Raw genomic sequence first — 13,289 nt, 5'->3', positions numbered from 1 at the left:
TTCTGGATAAGAAACAAGGGTTCAGGTGGCAGGAACCAGGAATCTGAGCTATGTAATGAACAAGTAAGCAGGGAATAGGAACAAGATAATGGTGTGCATTTGCAGCCAAAACACAAGCTGCACTGCCAAAAGCAATTGATTGAGCTTATCAGTCCCTTCATCACAGAAAGTCAGGCTTACAACAAGTAGCTTGCTGAAGAACTCAAATTACTGGAAGTTTTTTATTATAACATTTAAATAATTTAGATATCCATTTAATCTGGGGTGATTTTTCAGGAAAACATATGTGACTCAATGTAGGTAAAGTCCAAAATGAGTATTATGTATATTTTATTATATTGTATTTGCAAGGACAGTACTAGTTTTCATTTTTGTTTGTTACATACTTGAAGGATTTAAAAATATGTATAATTCAACAAAGAAGGGAAAAGCCCTCATGATGGATTCTCCAACTCACTATGTAATATAGCGAAGTTCTCTTTTACTTGCCCTGTTTCTGACAGCATACTTCTGTTCCAGGATGCACAATGACTGTGCTTCAAACAGAAGTGTGCTTAATAGCTTTATAGTTCTGTTTTGATTTTAGGAGACAGGAAATGTAAATTTAATCATCTTCAGCATAAAAAGAAACCTTCATATAGCCTTTCTTTATTAATCAACTCTCTTAGACTTTCAAGCTATTAATACTCAAGGGCAACCTATTTTCAGAAAATGGTCAGTGTTTCCTTGTTCCTGAACCACTATTCATTTAATAATCCATCTTCAGTAGAGAAATACTGGGGGATTTGGCATGGACAGGATTGGGTTTTCAGGGCTTGGAGGTTTTTATAGGGATCTGGGGGGAGTTAGCCAATCTGGACACTGTTTAAAAGGTGTCTGGCACTTCAAACTCTTCAGAAGTCCTTTTCATTTACTATCTAAGTCTTACTAGGTTCCTCTGTGAGTAACTCTGACTTCTCTGTTAGCACTCAGATATCTGTGTTTTAGCCACTGCAATGCATAGTACTGTTAATGTGAATTACACTTCAAAATCTGACCTGGCACAAAACATAAGTTTACCTTAAAAATCATGAGTAATCTACAATAATTTTACTTTGTATTAGTTTATTTACTTTAAAAGCACATTCTTCCCACATAAATAGGTTGATTGCATAGTCAGTGAAGAATTTGTATCTTGCAACATACAGAGGGTTTTTCTTTAGGAGTCTTTATTGTCATTAGGACCAGCTACTCCAGAAACTGTAATTTTAAAATTCTATTTCAAGTTATTTCTAATCGTCATGATACAACAAAATTTTAAAGGGAATATATGTGTTTGAGACGAAAGAAACACACCAGCTGGTGTAAAGTTTAGCATCATGGCACGTCTAGGATTTTGAATAAAATCTGACCACAATTTGAAGGAACTACTTTTAATTAAATATTCTACATCTGCACATTTAATTAAATGAAATAATTAATAATAAATTAAATAATTCTGTAGAACTTATGAACCTTTCTTTAACACATTTCAGTTCATTATCTTGCCAACTAAACATCTGTTCTAGTATCAAATATGATGCCACAATTAGCTAGTATTTCCTCATTCATCAAATATGACATGTTTGTTTGAACTGCTGGGACTAAAGGTTCTCAAATTACTGGAAAAAAATCACTGTAGGATCCAAGTTACAAAGATAATAATAAAGAACTTAAATCTTTTCTGCACTGATCATAGATAATTGTTCCATAGGGACAGAATATGAGGATTACTTTAAAGGTGTCTGGTACTTAAGGTTCAGTCTGTTTTCTACATCACTGCATAGACAACATGAAATATTCTGGAAAGCTGTGCGTTTTTTTCCTATATATTTCAATAGGAATGACAACTTAGAAAAAAATAAATATTCTGAGAGAATAGCTTTACACAGAAAAGCTTTTAAGAGGATAAATTACTACCTTTATTTCACCAAGTAAGAGATAGTTCATGTATTTACTTAATGCCTTTTAGATCACAGTGACCTTGGTATTTTTCCCCACAAATGTGTTAGCCTGTAATAAAATAACGAATAACCTGGTGAAAATGTAAGGTTAATGGGCTTTGCTTAAAAAGGCAAATAGGGAGCTGAATAATCTTGTTAAATTTTATAAATACATATAAAGAATTTAATTTAGAATTGAATAGGCCTGTTCTTTGGCCATTTCCCTTAGCAGGTTTTATTTTTTGTACACTAAATTATTACTTCTTTAATAGGCAGAAATTGAACTAAACTTGTGAATTTATATACGTCCAGTATGTGGTATCCTTATAGGCAACAAACAGTACGACATGAAGGATTAAAAAGAAGCTCAGAGATCAGTAGCCATAGCTTATATAAGTGTAAAAGTCTAAATATTTTCTGCTTCAGAGAACTGAAACTAGCTTCCACATTTAGCTGAAGATCTGTCCTTGCTTTTGTGTTCACAGCAATGAGAAGATAATCACAATCACAGGAGCCTTGAGGGTAAAAGGGACTTCTGGAGACCATCTGGTCCAATCCCTTCCTGCTCAAGCAGGGTCACCTAGAGCTGGTTGCCCAGGACAGTACTCAAATGGTATTTGAGTATCTCCAAGGATGGAGACTCAGCAGACATCCTGGGCAACCTACACCACTGCTCAGTAAAAAGAAGTAACCCTCACAGTGAAAAAGTGTTGCCTGATGTTGTGACAGAATGTTCTGCATTTCAGTTTGTACTAAATACTTCTTTTCCTGTCACTAGCCACCGCTGAACATAGCCTGACTTCATCTTCTAGCATCATCCCATCAGGTAGTCATGTACATTGCTGAGTTTCCTCCTAGCCCTCCTAGTTGAACAGTGCCAGCTCTCTCAGGCTTTCTTGATAGGCAAGGTGCTCCAGTCTCTTAATTATCTAGTGGCCTTTTAATGAGCTGTCTCCAGGATGTCCTGGTCTCTCTCATACATAAATGGATAAAGTACTCTCGGTATAGCCTTGCCAGTGCTGAGCAGAGGGGAAAGATGAAAAGCCCTCTACCTGATGGCAATGCTCTGCCAAATGCAGCCCAGGAGGTTGTTGGTCTTCTGTGCCATGAGGGTGTATGGCTGTCTCATGGACCCCCGGGTCCTTGTCTGACAAGCTGCTTTCCTGCTGGGCAACCTTCTCCAGTGTACGGGTACCTGCTAGTATTCCTCCCCAGAAGGAGGACTTTACACTTCACCTTGTTGAAATTCATGAGGTTTCTGTTCAGCCCATTTCTAAAGCTTGTTGAGGTCCCTCTGGATGGCAGCACAACCCTCTGTCATGTCACCCACTCCTCCCAGTTTTCTGTTGGGAGCAAGCTTGCTGAGGATGCATACTGCTCTACTATCCACACCATTAAAGAAGGATGTTGAACAGGGTCGGATCAGTGTTGGCTCTGGTGATACACTGATGATAGTGGCCTCCCACTAGACTTCATGCCACTGACCACCATCTTCTGGGCCCAGCCATCAACCAGTTTTCAACCTATCTCATATACACTGCACATGTAGTTTAAAAGCTACACAGCTCTTCAGATTTGCAGAGACAATTTGGAGGTGCAGACTTCCCTGGAGACATCACAAAATCAATCAGATCTAGGCAAGTTGTGTATTAAAACACTGATTTTTTGTGCGTAGATTCCTAGTAAATGTGAAAATCCAAATTAAAAGTACAAAAATTAAATATTCAACTACCAGAAATAAAGCAACTTTGTTGGCAGTTGAATTTTGCTTCTGCACCAGCCTTATTGCATCAGGTTTAGTCATTTATGAAGCATTTCCTTTAGATTGTATATGACAGCGCAAAGCAGGTTGGCATTTTGGGGATAGAAGCAGATTCAGCAGAAAAGTGAGGAGTATTACTTCAATTCATAGGACATTTTGCCTACTAGTGAATGCAGTTAGCTCATCTCTGTCTTCTCATTTGAATTTACTTCTGTGCTATGCACGTATGCTTTATCAGGAACTGTATACAGAATGAATATGCACTTAAGCAAAACTGAGTGAAGAAAAATTGTAGTACAAGCTAAGGCCTACTTTTCCATTTGCTGTTTACAGTGTCTAATGCAACAGGACTTTAGCTCTTAATGAAGCTAGTGTGTGCTACTGATTTTTGAATATTTAACTGTGTGCATTCGTTCAGCCCTGTGAGTATGATGCATACAATCCGTATTACGTTTCTACTCCATACAAAGTAAACATAAATGCAGAAATAGATAATTTTAATTAGGATATATCATTGTAATTCACCTGCCTATTTAAGATGATTGAAAAATACTAAATTGCATTTGAGAAAAAGAATCTGGTATTATAGGCTATCATGCTGAAAAATGCTGGGGAGTGTTATTCTTGTGGCATTTGAAATAAGAGTACTGGAAAAGGGGAACACAAATGAAATTAACCACCTTTTCTGTCTTCAGAATTTAATAAAGTTTGCAGTCTTCAGGATCAAGCTATTAGTTTCAGTTTGCCTGCTAGCTCATGCATAGTAAGGAAGTTTTTTAGACAGTTAAAACAATCTTGTCAGTTAGATGTTTAATGAATTAAGATGAGCTGAGAGACATTCTTAACTGGCATCTGTTGATAAAGAAGTAGCCACATTTGTTGAAGTTGCAAGGGTCACTGATGAGTATTTTGTAAGAACTAATTGAATTTGTTTATTTAAGGCCAAATAGTGACTTTTGGCCCTGATGTTCTCTAGGCATTACTGTGAAAATCCCTGAGCAAAACTTTAAGTGCTGTCATATGATAGGACATAGTAAAAGGTTAGTAGGCATATGAAACTATCTATATTTATGAGATTGCTATGTTTTTTCCTAAAGAATGCCCTGTCTAATCACACAATTTACAGAGCATAGAATCATAGAATCATTGAATAGTTAGGGTTGGAAAGGACCTTAAGATCAACAGGCTGAGAAAGTTTGGCCTGTTCAGCGTGGAGAAGAGAAGGCTGCGTGGAAACCTCATAGCAGCCTTCCAGTATCTGAAGGGGGCTTCTAAGGATGCTGGTGAGGGACTATTCATTACGGACTGTAGTGACAAAACAAGGGGTAATGGGTTAAAACTTAAACAGGGGAAGTTTAGAGTGGATATAAAGAAGAGATTCTTTACTGTGAGGGTGGTGAGGTACTGGAATGGGTTGTCCAGGGAGGTTGTGAGTGCTCCATCCCTGGGGGTGTTTAAGGCCAGGTTGGACAGAGCCTTGGGTGATATGGTTTAGTGTGAGGTGTCCCTGCCCATGTCAGGGGTGTTGGAACAAGATGATCTTAAGGTCCTTTGCTTCTAATGTCAGTTGCATAATTACATTGTAGCTTAATGCTTTAAAAACATGTGGTTATGGCTTTTACAATTTTTCTTTGCTAATTCTGGCAATATCTTATATGGTTTTTGCAGATATAAATGAATGTGAAGCTGAACCTTGCAAGAATGGTGGAATTTGTACAGATCTCGTTGCCAACTATTCCTGTGAATGTCCAGGTGAATTTATGGGAAAGAACTGCCAACAGAGTAAGTACTGCATGTTTTTATATACATACATTTTTTAAAATAAAATAAACACTTGTTTTACAGAAACAACTATAGTATACTATGGAGATATTTGTCTAGTCCACAAATACGTAACGTTAAAAATAGCCATTTTATTTTTTTCAAGGTGGAAGAAATTTAAGAGACCAAATCTGTCATGCAAAACACTTGATATGACAAAAAAATTGCAGAATGCAAAACTATTATCTAAGAGTCAAACAAGAAAAAAATTTCAGGGTAGAAAAATACAATAAACAATTTGGGGTAGGTGTTCATCTGCCCAAGTATCCTGCCTCAAAGAGTAATTATCACAGATATCAACAAGTGTAAGAGCAGGGAAAAAATAGATGTGACTTTCTTGTAACACTTCTAGCCTCTGAAAGTAGGTTTGGAAAATTCATTAGTGGAGTTCATCCAGTGTCTGCTTGACTGACTACAAATGCATTATAAAGGTCTGATTTCTAAAGTTGTTGTTAACAAAGGAGTTCTTAATTTATGAAATACTAGGCAATATGGAAGACCAAAATAGCAAAAATAGAATAAACTGCTATGGTATGAAATGCAGTATGCATTAACAGTTAATAACAGATTCTGGAGGCTGATATATTTGCAGTGCAGCAGTGAAGAAAGACTCTGTGTTTTAGCCAAAGGATACCGAAGGATAATGGTCTTGTGGAAAAAGCTAATATAATAAAAATATTAAAATAAAAAAAAATATATAGATTATATAATTATTTAATTATTTATGTAATACATAGTGAATGTCTATTTATTTAATATACCATTATAAAACACAATACTAAAATATAATACTAAAATATAGTAAGAAAAAATTATAAAAAGCTTAAGCCCAAAGATATGTTACAGTATATGATATGGTGCCTTAAGGAGAAAAAAAGAAAGTACTTGTGTATTAGCATTTGTAATATTAGATACTACATTCAAAATAGAATGTAATAGTATCTAAAATATTGGAGTCACCCACATTCAAGAATGGGAATTTCTGGTTCTAAGAAGATCTGCTATGGGTAGGAGAAAAAAAAATATTAAAGAATGTTGCAAGTTGAATGCTAAATAAATGAAACCATTTTAAAGCTGCAGAATATGATTCTTTTTTTTGTGTTCACATTGTGAGTGCATAGGGCAGAATGCAGAAGAAAACAATATGGACCAATGACTACGAAAGACAGAAGGGGACTTTATTGAAGTAGGTTTAGTAAATTACTAGATTATATATGCAAAAAGCAAAAGATTTGAACATCCAGCATAATGTGTATATAATTATAGAGAGAAGTAAAAGTTCAATTTTGCTTTAAGAAATTTTACAGGCTATATGGCAGCCTGAAATAAGTTATAAAACATGAACATCTATCATTCTGTAAAAGTTGATGGTAAATTACTTGGTGTATTTCTTCATAACATGCAACTGAATTACCGTTTGAAATTCTACCAGGAATCTCATCCATTTCTTCAGAATTCATCCCTTCTGTTTTTTTGGCTACATTATGAACATTGCTCATATTATAGATCACATAAAACCAATTTCCTGTTTAGCTAAAAATAGGATAGTCAAAGCTGTTACTTGAAATAATCATTGCATATTCTGGTTCAGAAATGGAATGTTACTTTATTTCTTTCCATTTTATATATATATATACATATATAATTTTATATAGAAATAATCTTTGTGTGTGAAGTTGCATATATTATGTATTATATTGGATTTTATTTTATGTGTGTGTATATATGTTTTGTATATATATAAAATTAGTACACACATATAAATACATATATATGTATACATATATTTTTCATACCTATATATATGAAAGATAAAATAGATATTTTCAGTATATTGAAATAGTGAAAAAATTCTACTTTTGTCAGTAAAGTGTTATTGAATTGCAAGCTACGATACCTACAGTCAGTGTTTCTGGGTCAGACTTTGGAGATTTACACTGGTAAGCCAATCATGTAGACACATGACCTTTCTGGAGGTGCTTCTGTAGATTAATACTGACAGCTGTGACCCAGGGCTCCATCAGCTAGAGAAGAACACTAAGTTATTTGAAAGGATAATTCTGTTGAGTGTTAAAGAATTTTTATAAATATGATCAGGCTCTGTAACACAATCAAATTGCTCTGGTGTTGAGATCAAGGACAGTGAGTTTAAAACTTAAAAAAATGAGTTAGCTTTGCAGTAACTATTCATTTGTCAGCTGCAAAGTGTGTACAGTCTGAGAGAGCTAGGCTTGTTCAGCCTGGAGAAGGGAAGGCTCAAGGGAGACCTTAGAGAAGCTGCCCCTTAGAGAAGGGCTTGTAAGGACAGGACAAGGGGAATGGCTTTAACCTGACAGAGGGGAGATTGAGATGAGCTCTTAGGCAGAAGTTCTTCCCTGTGAGAGTGGTGAGGCCCTGGCACAGGGTGCCCAGAGAAGCTGTGCCTGCCCCATCCCTGGCAGTGTTCAAGGCCAGATTGGACAGGGCTTGGAGCAACCTGGTCTACTGGAAGGTGTCTCTGCCTGTGGCAGGGGTTGGAACCAGATAAGTTTTAAGGTCCCTTCCAACCCAAACCAGTCTGGGATTCTCTGGTGTGGTAAATGAAGGGGACATGGCAATATGGCACTGGAGTGCAGTGGTAAAAAGCTTCTATTCTGTACTTCCTCTGAGTAGCAATGCTAATATGGACACCTCTGCTTTGAAGACTTAGGAGCAAAGTAATATATGGCTTAAATCAATTATTAGAAAATGCTACACGAAGTGGATATTTGAATACTTTTATTCTACTACTTTTTATACTCATTCAGGCATATGAATTCCAGTATATGAAGATTTATTGTTAAATAATAAATAATTAAGGGTGGCAATAATGTGTGTCTGATTGCTGCCTGTAATCATTGAACGACCCCTGTTAAGGAAAGCCAATAAATTCTTCTAGTACTATGGCACAGTTCACAAACTTTTAGCATTCATTTACTTTTGAACTAACTTTAACACAGTGAGCATTAAAATAATAAATTTTCTTTTTATACACCAGCATAATTCTGCACTCTACCTGTTTCTATAGCTGGGCTTGTAAGTATTTTCTTTTTTTCATGAGAGTTTTAGTTATTTCATCATACCTAATTATGTAATTACAAGTAGTAATTACACATTCGAATTACACCATTAGTTTTACACATATTGACAGTAATCATATAATTACTGTTGTGCTAATTATGTAAATTACTGATTGTTATCTCAGAATTACCTCGCAAAGCTCAAAGATTGCTAATCCACATCACAGAATATATGAAATATTCTAGATCAAGAATAAAAAAGGTAAAAACATACCATGCAGTCCATTCTTCTGCCAATTGAGCTTTTCCAGAATGTATTTTCTAACAGTATATCTAGTTTGGTATATCCTGAATACCTGTACTTTGTAATTATGACTTTTTGTATTACTTACGAGATTGAAGTAGTTTACGTCAGCCTTTCCTTTCCTAATGCTCCATCTAAGTTTTCTCTCTCTTCTTAATTCCACCATAGTTAAATCTCCTAAGTAATTCCCTTAAATTTTGTCTCATGTGTATTACTTTCCAGGTGTGATTTTTATTACACCCAGGTCCTGCGAGTCTCGTGGGACACCCAACCAAAATTCTCCTGACTAGTCCCAAGACCCTCTGCCAATAACTAGTGCAGCTGAAGTGAGGGGGAATGGCTCATCTAGAACTGAGTACTAAAATAGCACTAAAATGCTTAATGGGCTTGGAACTATATTTGTACCACCTTGACCATTTCCGAATCTCCTTCTAGCATGGATGAGGTATGGAAATGCTTTGTAAGGTCTCAGTCATGATGTAAAATTGTCAGAAGACAGGGACATGATTTCCTTAGCCAGCCAATGTGCTTAATATCCTAACACTGCTTCTGCTTCTTTGGGCTTTCCCTGTGTTTTGCTTCCCTTCTCATTTTGAAGCATTGACCTGACCTCTTAGTTTTCTTCTGGAAATGCTTTAATTAAACCTTCTTTCTTTCATATTGCCTACTGCTATTTTTAGCTGTTCAGGCATAAATGATACGTAAACCAGCTGCTTCTCACTGCTGGAAAGCACAGATTGAGCAAAGTCAGAGCTATCTGGAGCCCAAGAGCTCAGTTGTTACAGAATAAGCTTATCAATCTGTTTGGAGGTACTTCACTGAGCATCTGGTATTTACAAAGTTTGTCTGCAGGTACTTGATAAACACATAATGAGAAGAGAGCACCTTTTCCCATCCTCTGAAAGCAAAACCTAAGTTGTATTATTTCCATATTACTTTCCAGTTTTCTTAAGGCCCTAGTATTTTCTTGATGCAGCTGCAGTTCCTTCTATTCTTGCACTCTCTGAGCCCATTTCTTTCTTCTGTGCTGATTCAAGCTATCAATTATGATTACCTCCATTACAGCTTTCCTTAGTATAGGAGTCTCTATAAATAAGTATTGCTTCCAACACAGATTCTCCTGGGGTTGAAGTTTTTACTTTCCGGATCACAAAATTCTCCTGCAGGCACTAGGGAGCCACTTACATCAGTCAAACTGTTTGCATTATTCAGTATAAATCTGTATTGTTAAATCTCCCATGAGCAACTTGGATTGTGAATTGCTGTAATTTCTGAGTAGTTCCACAGGTAATTTTTGATCGCTGTTTGTTTGGTTGTCTCTTTATCTAGAAGATGGTGCTATGCAGTGGACATGGTATAATTTCAATAGTGTGCATTTCCAAGATGTATTTTGCTGATTGCCAAGAGTTGCTGCCATTTAAAGCATATGGCAAATTTTCTTATGCTCTTTCTTTAAAGCTACAGATCAGATTAATCACTGTAAATATTTTTACATATTCTATGGCCCCTTCACCTCCTTTTCTGTATATTCAACAAGCCCATATGTAGGAGGACTGCTTTCAGAGCAAATGCACCAATTCAGTTTTGTCTAGCATGTCGGAAATCCTGATAAGCAGTGCACCTTCACAGTATTTTCATTTGTTTCCTGTGCTTGATGCTTTAGTTCTGTAATGTGTTTGTACTGCACTTAGTCGCCTTCTGCCTTCCTCTCTCGGGAACTCAAAGTGGCATTTTTTTATTTAAATGAAAACACCTCTTCTTTCAGTGTCATTTTTACTTAAAAATTACCTAGTGATCTGACAGATCTAAGCTTAAAGAGACTTTCAGGACTTCTGCCTACATGCAGCCTTATACTCTCAGGCTAGCTGGTGTCATTCCAAAGCATCCTGATGCGCTGTGATTTTAGAGATTTCTTTCAAAATTGCTCCCAAGAATACAGGACACCAGCAACTTTAATGATTTGTAGCACAGGAGAAATAACTAGTCTCACAGTTTGAGTGTTTTTTTTTTTTTTTTTTTTTTTTTCTTAAGAGACTATACTGCTTTTTTTGGTGTCTTCTGTATTTCATTTTGAAGTGTGTTTTCAAGGCAGTGTCCTCAATTGTTGCGACTTTTAACAGCCTTCCAGGACTTCAAGAGGCTGACAAAAAAGCTGGAGAGGGACTTTTGACAAGGGCATTTAGTAGCAGGACAAGGGGGAATGGCTTTAACCTGACAGAAGGGAGACTGAGATGAGCTCTTAGGCAGAAGTTCTTCCCTGTAGGGTGGTGAGGCCCTGGCACAGGGTGCCCAGAGAAGCTGTGGCTGCCCCATCCCTGGCAGTGCTCAAAGACAGGTTGGATGGGGCTTGGAGCAACCTGGTCTAGTGGAAGGTGTCTGTGCCCATGGCAGGGTATTGGAACTCAATGAGCTTTATGGCCCCTTCCAACCTAAACCATTTTGTGATTTTATGATTTTTTGGCTTCAGGTTCTTGTCCTTTGAACTCTTCTGTTTGATGGTCATTGTCCTCACTGAGTCTTGTGTATCTCTGACTTCCTCACATCCAGCTCTTGCCAGCTCTGGCTTAGGAGGGTTCCGGGTTCAGAAAGCCTCCATTCTTAAGTTCAGAAAATTGCTATCCGAAAGAAACATCACAGGATGAGGTCATAAAAACTGCCCAGAAAAAAAAAAAAAATGAAAACCCACCACATTTTATAAAACAGTTAAAAGCTATGTTTTCATGGGGAAGCTTTACTTCTAGCTAAAATTTGTATTTTGTGAAGTCTATATTTTAAAAATATGAATAGGAATCAGAACTTAACTATTTTGTTAAGTTAATAAACATGGTAGCAGTCTTTCTTGGGAATTCAGCACATAAAAGTGCCCTGTAAAAATGAACCTCTTAAGCACTGGACTATTGTTAAATGCTAAACACGATCCCATTACATCCATGCCTCATTTCCAGATTACTTGCTGGGGAACTTAGGTTTGAAAGCATGAGATTTTTTATACACCTCTAGTGAGCAGCAAGTTGTGGCTTAAAGCTTGTAGTGAGCACTGTTAAACACTTTACTTGACAGAAATCAATATGGACTTAAGTTTCCTAAAGTACTGATTATGGTTAAGATCTCATTGAGTGAGATGTAGGAGAACATTTTTACAGCTTAAAATATCAGTTTGACTAATTCTGTGAATAATCAATATGAAGTGTGGTTTAAGCATATTCTTGATTGTTTTGAAAATCTGACAGGTTTATGACCTAAAATACCAATGTTATACAAAGTGTAGCAGAATCTTGCAAAAACTGGCCAAACATGCAAAGTTTTCTTTTGTGTTCTTGAAATTGCCCTATAGTTCATGGTGTCAATAATTTATATTGATATTTTCCAACCTTTCATATTTAGTCACTTGATTCAGGTTTTCAGCTTTCATTAGAGAAAAAAATGAACTACAGAATTACTTGTAATTTCTAGAAATACAGACTCCTGTGGGTAAGGGTATTATAGCCATGTGCAAAAGTGGAAGATGCACATTCCCTGGTACAAAAATAATTTATTTCTTTATGTTGGATTTTCTGTTTCATTTTCATTCATGTTGCTGGTATGTACTGGGAAGTCTGTTAAGGCACATGCTAAACCTGAGGGATTTCTAGATGTCCTGTAAATTATGAACTTCAGCTGAATCAAGACAGGTTGGTTGTCACTCTCTTTCCTATTTATTAAATAAGTAAGCTCTCATAGGCCTTGATGCCTTCAAATTCCAGAAATTTCCCAGCAGATTTTCTATTTTTGTCTGTGAATTGGGACAGAAAGACCTTACCCTGTTTTTCACTTCATCACACTGTAGAGTAACAGTTCCTTGCAAACACATAAACCAGCCCAGTTGCTGCTTGAAGGAGCCCTGCTTCAGCTTTTCTTTACCTCTCTTGCTGCTTTTGCTGCTGCTTATTCTTGCTGCCATTTTACCCATGTGCCTCATTGTCTCAGCAAAATCTGACCCAGGAAATGAAAAAGGTAATTAATGAACTATATCAGTTCTTTGATCTGGTGAACTTCACAGCTGCATAAATACTGGGCTGGTATAGAGGAGTGTCAGGAGATAGAGCCTGGCCATGAAATCAAGACCTAACACCAGTTCAGAGTGTTAATCAAGAGAATAGAAACTGGTTTTTAATTCACGTTCAAGGCAGCCAAGATAAGAACTTATTTTAATTTTTGTACACCTCTTGTTTTTTTTCTTTTCAAAGATCATAAAATTTAAGAGCTAGAATCCTCAAATCATTTGCCAAGGTTACAAAGAATAAATATTCAGTAAATATACATAGTCCTGTTTGTCATTATTTAAATAACAAGTTCAGGACTTGCATGGAAAAAACAATGGGATTTTCTGTGTGTGTTTCTATATTGTGTATATATATGCATGT

The 13,289-nt window shown here is 36.4% G+C and overlaps 1 protein-coding gene across 1 annotated transcript in view; it reads left to right on the top strand.

Annotated features, from left to right (window-relative positions):
- EDIL3 (EGF like repeats and discoidin domains 3) overlaps nucleotides 1-13,289 on the top strand; it is a 262,647-nt gene that overhangs the window by 139,147 nt on the left and 110,211 nt on the right. Inside the window, exon 4 of the mRNA XM_034072882.1 lies at nucleotides 5,392-5,505. Within this exon, the coding sequence (XP_033928773.1) occupies nucleotides 5,392-5,505 (114 nt within the window). The remainder of the gene's footprint in view (nucleotides 1-5,391; nucleotides 5,506-13,289) is intronic.

This window comes from Melopsittacus undulatus, chromosome Z (assembly GCF_012275295.1).
Source record: "Melopsittacus undulatus isolate bMelUnd1 chromosome Z, bMelUnd1.mat.Z, whole genome shotgun sequence".
Classification (NCBI taxonomy): domain Eukaryota; kingdom Metazoa; phylum Chordata; class Aves; order Psittaciformes; family Psittaculidae; genus Melopsittacus; species Melopsittacus undulatus.
This window is presented reverse-complemented; position numbering and strand designations above follow the sequence as displayed.